This window comes from Notechis scutatus, chromosome 3 (genome assembly GCF_049901735.1).
Source record: "Notechis scutatus isolate UNSWTSFEM ecotype Mainland chromosome 3, rNotScu1.2, whole genome shotgun sequence".
NCBI lineage: Eukaryota > Metazoa > Chordata > Lepidosauria > Squamata > Elapidae > Notechis > Notechis scutatus.
Genome location: NC_142011.1, coordinates 137802464 through 137819335, shown reverse-complemented (window position 1 = coordinate 137819335; position 16872 = coordinate 137802464). Strand labels below are relative to the sequence as shown.

At 38.1% G+C, this 16872-nt stretch overlaps 1 protein-coding gene across 2 annotated transcripts; it reads right to left on the bottom strand.

Moving 5' to 3' along the window:
* Positions 1-2656: 2656 nt before the first annotated feature.
* On the bottom strand, positions 2657-13055 carry LOC113432574 (leukocyte elastase inhibitor-like). 2 transcript variants are annotated; one of them, XM_087961212.1, is made up of 7 exons: positions 12978-13055; positions 11480-11657; positions 9139-9276; positions 8454-8571; positions 7788-7930; positions 6027-6194; positions 2657-3685 (listed from the first exon to the last, which is right to left on the bottom strand). In XM_087961212.1, the coding sequence occupies exons 2-7, from the start codon at positions 11645-11647 to the stop codon at positions 3284-3286; spliced, it is 1137 nt and encodes a 378-aa protein (XP_087817338.1). In that variant the 5' UTR covers positions 11648-11657; positions 12978-13055; the 3' UTR covers positions 2657-3283. The 2 variants fall into 2 exon arrangements, with proteins under 2 accessions (XP_087817338.1, XP_087817337.1); XM_087961211.1 differs by lacking the exon at positions 12978-13055 and adding an exon at positions 12415-12487.
* Between the last annotated feature and the right edge of the window lie 3817 nt (positions 13056-16872).

Sequence of the window (16872 nt, the reverse complement as noted above, 5' to 3'; positions counted from 1 at the left end):
ATGTAGCTTTATAAATATATTTGGACATAGAAGGATGAAACCACCATGAGAAATAAGGAACTATAAGTATCTGAGGGATAGAGGTTTGAGATGTACATAGGTGTTGTGACTGTGAGGTTTGAGCCTGCTGTGCGCTTTGAGTCTGATGTGTCAGAAGACACAGGTTCAAGTGATGAGGAGGGTTTGGCATTGGGATTTGAGCCTGCTTTAATGGGAGATGCAGACGTGAGCCAGGAGGATGAGGAAGTGTCAGAATCATCATCCTCTCCCGAACCTTCCACATCAATTATGCCTCAGGTGTCAGCAGCTGATCCACAGAACGTGCCAGAGTCTTTGAGTGATGATCAAACTGACGAATGTTGGGTTGATGCAAGGACTAGACGTAGGTTGAGACGTCAAGCACAAATTGAAAGGAAACATCAAATGAGAAACTAATTAGAGAGACTGACACGCCCCTTCAAGGAATATAAGGAGGCGTGTTAGCTAGAGATCCTTGTTGGGTCAAACTTCGTTAATTACATTCGCAGTTTGGAAGAAGCCTTCTGTTTGCCTTTCGGATTTGATTTATCGTGCTGCTCATTATCTGGGTTCGTAGACAGCTTCTGGGAAAGCTGCCAACGATGACTACAGAGGAAAGTTAACTCTGTTGTTCCTGATATTGTTTGTTTGTGCTTTTTCCTTTGGACATTTGGACTCTCACCTTGTGGCCACAGGTGAGACAGAACACACAGGTATATGTGGAGACTGTCAGTAAGCAGGAACAAGGAAGTAAGTTTTGTGAAATGCATACAGAAAAATATAACACATCTTGGGATGTGTTCAGGGCTACTGGCCATGGCTTCAGCCATGTCAGTGGACCTCATTGCAATGGGTTGCTGATTTTAATGGTGCCTGTGACTCGGATAAGATAGTCGCTGGAAGAGACCTGCCATCCAGCTAGGACCCCTAACCACTCTTGGTTTGGACCCTCAGGTCACAGCCTACTCTTATGCTCAGATGCACGTAGACAAGTGACAGCACATGCACACGTTAGCCATAAATGTCATCAGATCTATTAGGATTGTGTACCTGGCACAAATGGAACCTAAGTCAGAAAGGTAGATATATGTTGAAATATTAAGCATATTTGCTGCTTTGAGTTATATATAGCATAAAAATGAGGGGGAGTCCACAATAGAGGAAGCCAGCATATATTGTAGGTAGTTCTTGATTTACAACCTCAATTAGGTCCAGAATTTCTGTTCTGGAAGGCAGTTAAAGTGAGACACATTTTATTTATGTCCTCTTTTTCCAGGTTGTTAAGCGAATTGCTGCAGTTAAGGGAATCATGTAGTTTTTCATAGCAATAGCACTTAGACTTACAGTATATACCGCTTCATACACGCTCTAAGCAGTTTACAAAATCAGCATATTGCCCCCAACAATCTGATTCCTCGTTTTTACAAGGAATCTAATTATTCGGCAATTTGACTCCTAGCTAATAATTCATTTTTTATTCCTACTAATAAAGTGTGCCCTGCTAAATTGTGAATTTTTAGGGGATTATGCAAAATTTCCAAATCATCTTGCTGAATACCAGCTCATTCCTTTTACATGGGATAGAACGTCTGCTACTGCCTAAAAGAAAGAAAACTTTTGTGGGATGGTGAATATGGCAGCCAGATACCGTAACCAGCAAAAGTGATAATCCATCTCTCACATTGCTAATACCTTACTATGTCTCATTACTTTTTACATTGCTGGTTCTTCTACCAGAATTTATACTCTTAAGTGCATGTATAGTGCTTATTGGTTTCTCTTTGGCTATATTGCAGAATTTGCCATGCTGTGATGGAGACAGAGGGGAAGCAACGCCCACCACCCTTTTTATCCACCTTGCCATATTCATTACTAAAATATTGAATTTAATTTAATGGACATTTGGCTCACACGGTTATCCATTCCATCCTATTAATCCAATACATAATTTTTTACTCTAGAGGTTGTCATTGACTTCTAACTGGCCACTTAATGAAGTTACCACAGTCCTCCCCAGAGCTACTTATGTGGTTTCAGAGTTAAAATAGCCAGGCACACATTTTGTGATCATGTGATTGTATTTTGGGCACTTGGCAACTGACTCACCTTTATGGCTCTTTGCAGCATCCCATGGTCCCATGACTACAATTTGCAACTTTTTTGTTTCTAGTTTCCAGCTTTCACTTTCAGTTTCCAGCAACAAAATGCCCATTGGGGAAAATGAATTTACTTAACAACTGCATGTTCATTTAGTGACCATCATAGTAACTATCATACCATAGAATCTGGTCACATGATATCATAACTTATGATTGCAAAAACATCATTCTGTGCTCGATTACAGACAAGGACTACCTGAAATCCAATTTGGGTATAACTGATGAATTTCAGAGGGGTCCCCACCGTTTGCCCATATGGATGGGGGGGAAGGGTTGTTGTTGTTGGTGGCGGTGGAAGGATTTGCGCACTTAGTCTTATCCCGTTCATATGCAAATAAAGCTTTGTATGCTTGTCTGCCCTTTGTGGGGCCCAGTTCCCAACGGTCCATGGACTGGTACAGGCCACAGAGCAGGCCTTTGGGACACCTGATGTAAAGAGTCTATCATCATACCAGCTCTTAATAAATCTGAAAGCAACATAATCGAATGCTCTTTTATTTCCATTTTGTTTAAGTGAAATACTGCAGCAAAATAAGAATTAAAGTATATATGGTAAATATCATTTGTAGATATTTGAGTTACATAAAATCAAACTGCTTGGTTAAATGATGATCACAAAAATATGTATGTGTCCTCATTCTAGCACTGTGTACATTTGCCATTATACGCTTAGCAGAGGCATCTACAACTAGTCATGATGTCATTCAAATGATAAAATATGTCCCAATGGAAGCTGAGCTGACTGTACTTGTATCGTCACATGGAAATGTATACTGAGCAAATACATAGTTACATCAGTGTTGTAATACACTTGATTCATGCTTAACAGCCCACATTCCTATATAAGCAAAGCAATTTTGCAGGATTTATCTATGAATCAGGACACTTGTACTTAAAACTTATTTTCTTGAATTGATTAAAAATAATTCTGGACATAAAGAATTAAAATCCAGCATTATGGAGTATTACAAAGGAACTATCTCTACCCTAATTACAGAAAAGATTGTAAGTGTGATAGTGAAAGCTCAGTATCATATGGTTTATACAAATCTGATGAGGAATTAATGGTCAAGGCCATTGTAACCAACGTATGCTGGATGCACCCATTATGGAGAGGAATATCTACCAAAGAACAGGATGCTGTTTGTAGATTGTTGGATAATAGAAAAGAGGAACGGATGGTCAGCATTTAATTCTACTGGACGCTGTGCACTGTTAGACATCACTACACCAGTGGCAGCAGCTGCCTCAGTGCCTTCCTCATTGACTTCTATGAATGATTTGTGAACAACTTCAGATATGACTAAATCTTTGTTAGTTGACATTCCAGAGAAGTCTGCCTTGCCCGCATCAAACGCGTCCGTCATTCCCATGCTTCTCAGAACAGGGTTCAGATCATATTTTTCTTCCAATTTAAATTTGGGAAAGGAGAGTTTAATTTCTCTTGGGAACATCTTCTCTGGATTGATCCATTCCATGAGTTTCTCATATGTAATTTCTCTCTCCAGCTGAAATAAGACGAAAAGCATTAAAGGAGAAAGGAATTCCTGGCTGTATGACACCATGACTTATCCTAATAATTTCACTCTGGCAAAATATGATACAGTGATAGAAAAATCCTGAAATCTTACAAGCAGTTGCACGTTCTTCTATTTCCCTCTAGAATTTTAGGAAAGGTAATTAAAAGTGACAAAAATGGACCTTACTTAGAACCATATCGGTACCTGTTTTCTTAGTAGTGACAGGAAACTTCTACTGACTCTTATCAAGTACAGAGCATTGTTAGAGTAAAAGGTATTTTGAAGCTTGCCAAGAAAAAGAAGCAAATGTCTGTAAATCCTCCATTTTTGGACATATAGCCAATTACTTTGGTTGTTAAAATTGAAATTATTGTCATCCTAATGAAATATAAAGATTAATTTGCCAGTGGAAATCAAAAGACAAATTAATTATGGATAACACATACACCCATACACATTTTATAACATCTGCGACATTATTTTGTATATTACCTTTCAAGTGAAATCGGAGAAATTTCAACTTTCCTTATACGCTCATAAAGACTTTCATAAAGCTATCTTAGTGATGACCCAATTTACTTAAACTAGCATTTCATACTTTTTCCCAACCTAAAATTTTCACTTCAGATTGCAAAAAAAAATAATAAAAAAAATCATCTGATGTCACGCATTGCTGATCACTTTGCATAGTATCTTGGACAATTTTAATAGTTGAATGTTTTGTATTGATTTTACTTAATTCTAAAACCTCTAAGTTACAGCATAGCTACGCTTCTCCAAGTTTAAGTAAAACACAGCCAAGAACAAATACAAAGATGTAACCAAAGAATATAAATCAAAAGGGCTGCTAAATAGTAACTATGGGTAGTCTTCAATTTATGACCACAACAACTGCGATCAGAATTTCTGTTCTAAGTCATTGTGGTCGTAAGTCAAACTGGACCCCAATTTTACAATTTTTATGAAGGATGTTCAAGAGAATCACCACAGTTAAGAATCTCTGGTTGTCCCAAGTGTGCTGGAAACTGGCCTAAAAGGTCACAAATCATGACCACGTGTCTGTAGGACACTACAATCAGTTGTAGATGTGAGTTGTTTGCTAGGTACCCAACCTGCAATCACGTGAACACAGGGAGATGATATGACAGTCGTAAGTATGAGGACCAGGGTTTTTTCAGCACTGTCATAATTTTGAATGGTCACTAAATGAATGGTCATTAAATCAAAGACTACCTATACAACTATCAGAAATAAAATTACCCTTTGAATGTGCAGAACATCGTTGTCGGCGTTCCAATGAAACTTCCCATTTTCATTCAACACTCAGAAACAAAGTTCATCCAAGTAAGAATTTATTTAAAAAGTCATGTTATCACATCTAGGAAAACCCGAATTTGAGAGTTCTGGGTTTTCCCTTCCCAACAGAAATATAAAATCCATCCCCTGCACCCACCAGCCCATCACATGGTCCAATCAAGCATCATCCCAACTGGAGACATTCCTCCACTCTCCTCTCCAGGTACCGGGTGACATGTCCTTGACTTTATAAGAAGAATGTTGTTGAGTCTAATGAAATCTCCCTCCCAAATTCCCAGGCACTAAATGTGGCAGCCTCGAAGCTTCTATGTAAAATATGGCTTCCAAAGTGACAATGGTTTTGGTTTATATCAAAAGACAAGAATGGACACTAGCCTGTTCCTATGGAACAGTGGTGGGATTCAATTTTTTACTATCGGCAGGAGAAGGACACTGTAAAATCTCCAGTCAGAGGTGGAATTTGCCGGGAACTACTCAAAATTTCCACTATCAGTTCTTCAGAACTGGTCAGAACCTGCTGAATACCACCTCTGCTATGGAAGGGATATGTATAGCGAGAGAATACTTCGAATTTTTTGCAGAATCGTCTCATCCTTTGGAGATGGACTCCACAGGACTCTGTTTATTCAGACAATATAGCCTACTTTGTTTTAGCTGGAGAAGATGATACAATACTAGCATAATGTAACTCAAGCAACTAGTTCTTAATGAGTCCCTTGTATTGTCAGAAGTACTGCAAACTATTGGCAATCTTATCAATTGCCTTGACTACATCACTGGAATCACATCTTGTATCCAATGGTTTGGGACATAACTGCACTAGCTCATGCATTTGAGCTTTTTTGTTTTTTGCATCTTTTCAAAACAAGGGAAAACACAAGTCAACCCAATAATATAACTATAATTGCAGAAAGCCAAGCTTCAGTATTAAAAAAGGACAGCGTACAGCTAGTATCAGAGATGTTTTTAGAGGGGCAAGGGTTTAAATTCTGTTCATGAAAGAAAAACTCACCTTCTCCAATCCAGTAGAGTTATCTGCAATCTTATCAGGGAGCAGAATGATCATGCTCAACTCATTACCAACATATGGAATCTCAAGAATTGAAGTCCGATAGTCTGATATGTAGGTCGTGTTGTATTTCCCTTCCTTGAACATCATCTGCACAGTTTTGCTTTCATTCTACAAGTAAAGAATATGTATGTTAAAAGAAATATTTCAAATAAATAGGAAATACAAATTATTCTATCACATATTCAGTCTTGGGTCCCCCCCTTAAAGCTTTCATCTTTTGGTTTGACTTTTAAATCAAATTAGAATAGAATTGTTTATTAGCCAAGTGTGATCAGACACACAAGGAATTTGTCTCCAGTGTATAAGCTCCCAGTGTACATATAAACAGCAAGTAGTAGGTCATATGTCATGAATCATAGTTACAATCATTAACCATAAGTTCCAAACAATTGATAAATCATAAGAAACCAATAGGAAAAGATAGTAGGAAAGATGAGAAAAGATGAAATATGGAAAAAAAGCTATTGTCATGTCTGGTTGTTTTGGCATGCAATGCTCTACAGTGGTGTCCTGATGGGAGAAGTTGAAATAGATCACATCCAGGATGTGAGGGGTCTGTAGGTATTTTTTCAACCCTCTTTCTGATTCATGCAGTATACAGATCCTCAATGGAAAATAGCCTGGTTGCAATTGTTTTTCCTGCAGTCCTAACTATCCATTGACATCTGTACCTGTCCTGTTTGGTTGCTGTGCCAAACCAGATAGTTGCTGAGGTTATAAATGACTGACTCAATAATTCCTCTATAGAACTGTATCAACAGATCCTTGGGCAATCTGAGTTTTTTGACTTGACACAGGAAGAAATTTGTTTGTTGTGCCTTTTTAATAATGGTTCTAATGTTAGGTGTCCATGTCAAGGCCTTGGAGATAATAGAACCTAGAAATTTGAAGGTGTCTACTGTTGATACTGTGTCGCTTAATATTGCAAGAGGTGGTAGAACAGGAGAACTTCTTTTAAAATCTATCATCTCTACAGTTATAAGAGTGTTCAGCTCCAGATTGTTCTGGCTGCATCACAGGTTGCACTACCTCTTGTCTGTACTATACTTGTCTACACTGCCTATAGCAGCATCTCAGCCGCTGGGCTGGGGAGGAGAGGAGAACTGGGGGGCATGCAGCCCTTGCTCAACAGGCGGGTTGGCAGTCCTGTGCACAACATGACTTACGTGTGGTGTGCTGGCACGCCAGCATGTGGATTGCCCGCTGGCTTGCCACTCATACACGTTCAGCTGCGCTGTGGCTCTAACCAGCAGTTTTCTTAAATAATCAGATGTTTATAATATTAAAACTAGTTTTTCTTCATGAATAGCAACACAGAAAGATATTGTACCTGTTCCTCCTCCTTTGAATACTTCCAGGTGATAATACATTAAAGAACCCTATATTTGGCAAATAAATTCAATAATCACTCTGTACATATTGTAGTTAATCATATAGAATTAGTGGGAGTGGTGATGCAGTAAAAATCCCTGCATAAAGTTTCAATGACTGAAAAGTCTGAATTGCTACAAATAAAGCCAGAATGACTCAAGATCTTCATGATTCATCTATTTCCATGAAGATCAATAAAATGTAAGGAGGAAGAAATTTCTTTGCTATAAGAATGTTTCAAATTAATGCCACACTTGCTTCAGATATATACAAAATAACACAATTTAAAATATTCAGAATATCTATTTTACTGTGTTAATAAATGAATACCTTGTTAATCCAGAATGGCTTTTCCTCTGTGTGATCTTTGTGGAATTTATCTGCCCAGTTTCCCTTGAAATAGATAGCATTCACCAAAACCAGTTTTGTACGCGAAACAATTATTCCTGGGCCAAGCAGATCCCGAATTTTTGCTTTTGAGAATTAAAAAAAACTTTTACAATTTATAATTTTATATTTAGTACTCATTAAATCATGAACATGTTTGTAGGTAAGCCAAAATAAAGCAATTTTTATTTAATTATTAGATTTCTACCTTGATTCTCCTTCAGGAGCTCAAGACGGTCACCCAGAGCTCTTCTGACTGAGGATGGGATATGGCTTTTGCTTCCACAGGGCCAGTCCTCCCTCCCTCCCTCCCCTTCCTTAACATTTATATAGTTGCCCATCTTATATAATTATTTAGTAAGGTTACCACACACACACACACACAAGTTAAACAACAAGCAAGTTAAGTAACGGAAATCTGCTCAGATGTGTCCATGGATAAAACCAAAAATCTATTCTTAGCTAGAATTTCATAGAGGTTTGATGGGCTTCGATGTAGCAAGTAATGGTTAACTATGGTAGATTTGCCTGCCTTGTCTGTCTCACATGCACACACAATATTGCATGTCTTACTGAATGCAAATACTAAACTCTTATTATCGTTCTCACCTGATGTTTTTTCTTCTACCCAGGCATTTATATGTCTTCTCGAATCTTCTGAAGCTTGTTTGAAGTTAAGTTTCTCCAGACCTGCATTGCAGAATTTCTCAGTGGATTCTATAAATGACTTAAGAAACAATGACATCTCAACAACAGAAGCAGTAATAAAGACAAGAATGGATTTTGTCTCATTTTTCTATGAACTAACAATCTGGAAACATTATTTATTATGCTGAATACACCTTACAAACAGGCAGGGCCTTTGGATAGTTAATACAGTTTGTTTATTCAAGAATATATTTGGCAATTATTGGTCACACGGTTCTATTTTGCCTTTTCTATAGAGTTCTATATTTAAGAAGCTAAAATATTACTGGTTGTTCCTGTAACATTCCCAGTAAAAGCAGCTGGCCTTTTAATTCTCCCTTCAGATAACTCAATAGACCAAGTTATAGCTATAGGAGCACCAGATACATTTTAGAGCCAAACTGCAATTGCAATGAGATAAGCAAACATTGGAACACACAGAACATTTATGGTTTATTTCCAGCCAATTGTTTAACATGTAAAATTATAGGAATATTCGGTATTTTGTTAGAGCCAAATTGCAATTACAATGAGATAGGCAAACATTAGAACAAACCGAGCTTTTATGGTTGTTTCCAGCCAGTTCTCCAACATGTATGTAACTTACTGCAAGAAAATCATATGATGTTTCTCCAAAGAGCCGGTTGGCTAGACTGAGGATATAATTGGCACCTGGTTTGTTGATTTCAGAAATAAGTTTCTCAAATTTTTGATGAACCTTTCTGTCTTTGGATACAGAAAGCACCTATAAGAGAGATGTGGATAATCAAATTAGGTTTAAAATCAATTCAAAATGTAATGCAACAATAGCAAATCTTGGAAAAACTTACAAATGATATCCCATATAATTTGGAACTAACTTTCAAATGTATAGCTTTTTAAATTAATAGCTGATCAGATCTAGGGTTCAAAGCTAAACTCCAAGCTTGTACAGTACAAGAAAAAAACACCCTTCCTTAAAGGAAACCACCTCCCTGCAGTTGTCTGGAAACTCATACGGTATCGATGTTCATATGGTCCCCAAAGTTCAGCTTGAGTTGACTCTACTGTATATATTTGGACTTCACAAGTTTGAAAGTCCTAGTCATTGATCTCCTCTGAAAAACAATTTGACTGACAAGCAAGAGAGATACAGGATTTTCAGAAATGTTCCTTTCCTGGAAAAATAGATTTCTAAATCACAAAGAGCAATCCCTCCATGCATAAAATATTTTTAAAGCAGAAGGTACATTCTTGTACCTACTTTTACTTTTTATATAAACTTTTGAGCAAATTGAATCAATGTATACCGCCAACTTTACTCCAAATTTATAATAGAAAGTATTTCTTAGGGTAAAGGTAAGCAGCACATTTGAAGGCAAAGGCTGAACTTAACGCTTCTAGGAAGAACTTTCCAACTTTAAGTGTGAATGAGGTGGAACTCCCTTAGACAGAATCTGTACACAATTTGGAGTCTTCTTGGACTCAATAGTCGCTGCAGTTGTCAGCAGTGGCTTGGGAGGATGCTTTGTCTAGATCTGTCTAATACACAAACCGTACCTTTTCCTGGACTGGGGATCTCTTCTCTTAGTCATTCTGTCTAAGCTTGAGGCTCATGAATTAATTAGGGCATCCATCGGAACCATGACACACTTCCCTCACGTTAGCTACTGCAAAGCGCACCTCTTAGAGCAGGTGTGTCAAACTCACGCCATCACATTGTCATCAGTGGATGAATCACAACTTTTTTCCCTTTGCTAAAATGGGGATGGGCGTGGCCAGTGCGAGACACACCCGGCTTGCGGATCATAAATTTGACACCTCTGTCTTTGAGTTAGTCTTGAAGGCCACTCAGAAACTGCAGCTGGTCAACAATGGAGCAATATAGGCAGGTATAGTTACACCTCTACTGCAAGCTATCCACAAGTGAGTGGATGAAATTCAAGGTTGATTGCCACCTATAACATCTTCATGGCATGTATCGCCATGGCCACCCCTCTCCCATTGTTTCAATAGGATGCGGCAGAGTTGCTCCAGGTCTCCTCTTAAAAATAATGCTATGTTTTGTCCTCTTCATCATGATACTTGGGCTCTGGAACCATTTGCCCACAGAGGTTCATTCCCGTGACCGTGCCATCCTTTAACTATTTTTTTCCACATGTAGCTTAGGTGGATTCTATTAATGTGTTGCATAGGCCTGTGTCGTTTTCTTCTTTTTTAATTTTTATTGTATTTTGCATTTTTTAAATTCATAATGGCTCTGGGCAGTCTATAAATTTGAGAAATAAATGAATGCTATGGGTATCCTGGATTGAAGTACAAAACAGAACCAACATTGTATGTCCATCTCCCAACTCCCCAACTTCGGGGTTCCTATTTATTTTTTAAAAATGCAAATTTCAGGTCTTACACTAGAAGTGGAATGTTTTTCCTACTGCAGCGTATCAGTAAAATTGTCTTTCTGATTTTCGGTCATTGTGGTGAAGAATATCCACAAAAATGGATTTTCAAACCCTGGAACTTCAAGTTAAAGACTTTTGTCACAAATAATACTATTTACAATAGTTAGCAACTATGCCTTTTAAAAAGTTAGCCCCAGAGGGACTGAATCCCTATTGCACTTCCTATGCATGCTCCCCTCCTCATGCAAACAGAGTCCCAAATCTGAATGAGAATTGCATTGGGAGCAGAATAACAATGGTATCCCTTCTGCATACTGCATTTTTCAAGAGCTAATCAAACACTTGGCAAATGCACAAATAGCCTCCTCTTAAGAATGAAGACTTTTTAAATTGATAGGTGTACTTGGAACTTTCTAGAGCTGGTCATAGATAATCACATAGAGTTGTGTGACTGTAAAATGGGCTGCATTTAAATTTAATAAATAAATTAGATGTTGTCATAATTGGCTAGGGGCCACCTCCTAGCCAGCCCCCTTTTTCATTTTGGTAAAATGTATCTTGATATACCTTTGACATCTGAGCTTCTGTGTTATTTCTGGTACCCAACAAGACCATAAGCAGTGCAGAAGAGATACTCAAAGGAGAAAAAAACAAGTTCTTGGTAGGATCATTTTCACTAAGCTTCTTAAAGAGATTGAGGGCAAAGGTTGTGTTTGCTGCAGAAAGACTGTCCATGTTTCTGAATCTAGAAAAAAAAATATAGTATGATAAACCATAGATTATGTCCTAGATAATGACTGAAACCCCCCACCCAAGGAACTATTTCTTTGTTCGACTTGATCATTCTACTTTAAGGAACATGATCTACAGAACTTAGTGGGAAAAATCTAAAAGAACTATGAACCCCACTTCCAGATTTATATATAATTCCAAAGATAACAACAGAGTCTCCCCATGTGAAAAAAGTAAAATGTTTTTTTTCTGCAGTGTAGGCAAGAATGCTTTAGAAAAATCAAAAGTTAGCCTCCATATTAAGGAACAACAGTAGCAATCCTAAGTAGTACAAAGTACCGGCCATGCCACAGCGTATGTAAAATAAAAGTATGAAAGAAGTTTATTAAATTCTATTAAGTTTTTCATTCTGCCAGATATTTGGTGGTGGTGGTGGGGGCATTCCTCTACTCAATGCAACAGAACAGCTTCACAGAAAACAGCAGTTCTATCAGGACACAGGGAATTGAGAATCCCAACCAGGCATCCCTAACATCTCTCCTCTGCCTATCCAATAACGAACCCACCATGGGAAGATTGGTAGTGCAACAGGTAACTCCAAACTCACAGCAGCACATTGTACTGCAAAAGCTGGTTTAGGCTCAGCAAAGTGTCAATCAAGCTCCCAAACAAGGGGGCCACTGCAAACTGTCCACTGGCACTTTAGCTCAATCTCACTTTGTGGCACCGGCAGGACAGGGGAGACTGAGAAAAACTTACAATGGTCCTACCTGGGGAAAAGTTAGGATTCTGGGCTACTAGGACAGTTATACTGGAGACGTCTGGCTGAGGAGAAACCGCAAGAAATCCTGGAAGAAGCAAAAGGATTAATGTTGAGGTTATCCTCAGCCTGGGTTGACTCAAGCACCTAACTGCACTCCGCCCCTTCAAGGAGGCGGGAGGGTTGAAAACCCTCAGATAGGGAAGGAAAGGAATCCAGACGTGAAAAAGCAGATGTTTCAACTTCCTGGTTAGCCCTTTAAAGAGCCACAACCTCCCTTTGCTGTTACAAATCACCGTTCCCCGCCTCGTTTCCAGGAAAGGCGGCAAGGCAGCCGAGCTGTGAACGCCTTTTGGACTTTCCCTGCAATTCTGAATTCCGAACGGCGGGCGAAAGCTTTACTTTTTTTAACCTAGAGAAAAGTCTTTCTGCATATATATTAACTTTCCAGGAAAGAGGCCGAAAAGAGACGTTCTTCCGCGGCCAGCCCTCCAGAAAGGGTGCGCGATCTGCAGGGCGGAGCAGAATTGCTTCAGCCGCTTGCCACCACCTTCCTCCCTTCCGCCTCCTTACCCGCTCTCTGCAATATCCTCCTCTCAGGCGGGGGAGAAAGTCCTCGGCGAGCGGCGGGGAGAAGTGCGACTGTGCTGCAGCTTGTGGAAGAGCGGCCGGGTTTCGCCAGCCCTTTAAAAGGGAACCTCCAGGGCGTGGGCTTCCCGCGCGGAAATTGGCAAGGAAAATCGTTCCACGATTCCTTGGAAATTGAACGCGATTTTAATCCGGTTGGCAAATAAATGCTGAGAGGTTTTCAAAAGGGTTCAACGTGTTCTAGCCTGTACGTGGTGGTGCGGCCCTTTTATTAACCACACTGCCCAGACGCTAGAAATAAAGACTAAAAACAATAAAGGCTGGCAGGTTTTGACTAAACTCAGGTAAACGGGCTGAATCCTGAATGGAGACTAATTGCCAAGCAAGATTACAATGAGAGATAAGCGTCCTGGAAGAAGGTATATTATTATTGTATATTCAGTATTTTATTGAATGATCCAGGCTTTCTGGTGGATGGTTGGAGTACTGTCACTGCCCGCTCTGTTTGTTTTTTTTCCCTTAGTTTAGCTAAAGACTTAATTTGTATATCTGATTCATCCCTGCCAATTCCCTCATCAAGGGTGGCAGCAGTCAGCTTTTCCTCCAATTGCAGGTGAGACCAATTTGGAAAGAAAAGAAAACTTTCCTTTATGCACTTCCCCAGAAATAAGTCTCAGTGTCAGCTAGGATACTATACTGAAATTACAGTAATTAATCACATTGATCATTCTTTACTCTTTTCAATCTTATGGGTATTTATATGGTTGATACGCTACTATGTCTGAGCAGCAAAACTACAGGTAGTCATTAAATGACCACAAAGTAATAAAGCTCTTAACTCTGCCAACTAATGGCTGTCTGGATTTTTCAAGCCAAATATGACAGCCCTAATCTAGTGTTGGCAAATCTATGACAGGCATGCCAAAGGTGACATGGCATGACATTTAGGGTGACACACCAACACCAGACTACTGCAATTCTTGAGAGCATGGCCCGTTCTCATGATTTTCAGAGACTTCAGAGGCCATGTGAGAATCAGGTGCGCTCTTGCACGGCTTCCAAACCCTCCTGCAGTTGCGAGAGAGGCATGCTCTCCTGTGGCCTCCGACAATTACACAAGAACGGGACCTGCTTTTGTGAGGTTTTTCAGAGGCTGAAGAACTGAAGAATCAAAAACTGAATCACTTACATCTTAGTAATGTCAGAAGAAATACTGTACATTATTGGCAACCTTATCAACTGCCTCGTACACATCAGCTACTGATGGAATCACCCTGTGTATACAATACTTTGAAATACAAATGCATTCACTGGTGTTCTTTAGAGTTTGGGGTTGGGTTTCTTTTTGCATCTTTTCAAAATAAGGGAAAATACAAGTCAACCCAATGGTACTGACTATAATTCCAGAAAGCCAAGGTTCAGTATTAAAAAAGAGAGTGTACAGTTAGTATCAGAGGGGGTTTCAGAAGGTCAAGGGCTTAAATACTGTTTCATGAAAGAAAAACTCACCTTTTCCAATCCAGTAGAGTTATCTGCAATCTCATCAGGGAGCAGAATGATCATGCTCAACTCATTACCAACATATGGAATCTCAAGAACAGAAGTCTGATAAGCCGAAATGGGGCCATATTATAATTTGCATTATTGAACATCATCTGCACTGTTTTGCTTTCATTCTACAATTGGGGAAAATGTAGGATTTGAAGAAATATTTCAAATAAATAGGAAATACAAATAATTCCATCATGTATTTAGCGTTAAGGTTTTTCCCCCTCTGCTTAAATCTTTCATCTTTTGCTTTGATTTTTTAAATCAAACTGAGTATTTATCATGTTTCAGCCATCTACACACAAACCCTGAAGGACTCTGATTGATCTTCATGATTCATCTATTTCCATGAAGACCAATAAAATGTAAGGGAGGAAGCAAATTCTTTGCTATAGAATGTCTTTTTTACTGTGTTAATAAATACCTTGTTAATCCAGAATGGCTTTTCCTCTGTTTGATCTTTGTTGAACTTATCTGCCCAGTTTCCCTTGAAATAGATAGCATTCACCAAAACCAGTTTTGTAAGTGAATCAATTATTCATGGGACAAGCAGATCCTGAATTTTTCCTTTTGAGAATAAAAAAAAAACTTTTAAAATTTATAAATAATTTTATATTTAGTACTAAGTAAATCATGAACATGTTTGTAGGTAAGCCAAAATAAAGCCATTCTTGTTGGTAGAGTTGGTAGAGTTTTTCAGTGGATTCTATAAATGACTTAAGAAATAATAGCATCTCAATAACAGAAGCAATAATAAAAACAATAATTGATTTTGTCTCATTTTTCTATGAATTAACAATCTGGAAACATTTATTAAGCTGAATACACTTTACAAACAGCCAGTGCCATTGGATAATTAATACAGTTTGTTTATTCAAGAATATATTCAAGAAAAAGTGACTCTACAGATGATTATGCAAGGAATCCAAGACCTTAAAATAAAATCAGACACCATTGAAAAGAGAACAGAGAACATTGAACAAAGAACAGAGAACATTGAACAAAGAACAGAGAACATCGAACAAAGAACAGGGAAGGCTGATGAAAAAATTGAAAATATTCAACAAATGATGGCGCAGTATGATGAGAGATTCCAAAAAATTGAAGAAGATAAACAAAGAGACAAGAAGATTGGAAACATTGATAGTAGGTTAACAGTGGTTGAACAAGATAAAAGTGGGATGTTGAAGTGGGAGATGGACAGATCAGAATTCTATCTTAGATTTCAAAATATAGAGGAAGAAAAAGGACAAAATCTAGCTGTGATAATGATAGAAATACTGGCTGAAGCTTTGGAAATAACAGAGGAGAAGATGATGGATGGAGTAGATGAGGTATACCGAGTTTTTACAAGATATGTGATGAGAAACAACCTGCCAAGAGAAGTTCATATCAGATTCACAAAAAAAGCTATTAAAACACAAATATTACAAGTGGCAAGAGAGAAAACATTGAAATACAAAGGCAAGGAGATTGTGGTTTTAAAACAAATACCTAGAAGAGTGAGAGAGATGAGAAGAGAATACCGATTCCTGACTAAAATGTTATTGAAAAAAGAGGTGAATTATAGATGGTTGATTCCAGAAGGACTAATGTTTACATGGCAAGAACAGAGACATAGAATCGATTCAATTGAAAAAGCAGAATTATTCTACGCAGAATTTTTGGGAAGGAGAGAGGAAGAGGCAGAAAAAGAGATCTCACTAATTGAATTCCAAGAGGACCAAATGGGACCTGAAAAAGAAGAAGGCGCAGTAGGTGGACAGGTGGAGATCAAAGAACAACGTGAACTAAGATCTACGAGAGCTGCCAAACCTAACTACAAAATATAATCATGGAAGAGAAAAAACTGATTACAATGAATATAAATGGACTTAACTCAGTTGTTAAAAGAAGGAAAATTTTTCAAAAATTAGAGAAATTAAAATTTGATATAATTTGTTTACAAGAAGTACATATTAAAAAACAATATGAACAATTGTTGGTACAACCAAAATTAGGGAAAATATTTACTTCTTTGACTCAATGTAAGAAAAGAGGAGTGTTTTTATACATTAAAGAGACTATCCCAGCAAAATTGATTCATACTGATGAAGATGGAAGAGTATTAATGGTGGAAATAATGGACAAAAGATATATGGAGAGAAAGAAATGCTAAAACCAAACAATATACTTTTTACTCAAATAGACACTTATCATGGTACAGAATAGATATGATTTGGATCTCAACAGAACTAATATCTAACATTCAAGAAACAAATATTGAAACAAGTACTTGGGCAGACCACAATCCAATGACAATTAAATGGAAAGGACAAAAAAGAAGATTGAG

What these genes read in the sequence shown, in the direction of transcription:
- LOC113432574 (XM_087961212.1), bottom strand. Translation starts at nt 11,647, where the DNA reads ATGGACAGTCTTTCTGCAGCAAACACAACCTTTGCCCTCAATCTCTTT. An exon ending in CAGAAGCTCAGATGTCAAAG is followed by an intron (nt 9,277 to 11,479) that starts GTATATCAAGAT and finishes TCTCTCTTATAG; the next exon opens with GTGCTTTCTGTATCCAAAGA. An exon ending in GGTAGAAGAAAAAACATCAG is followed by an intron (nt 7,931 to 8,453) that starts GTGAGAACGATA and finishes AATTCTCAAAAG; the next exon opens with CAAAAATTCGGGATCTGCTT.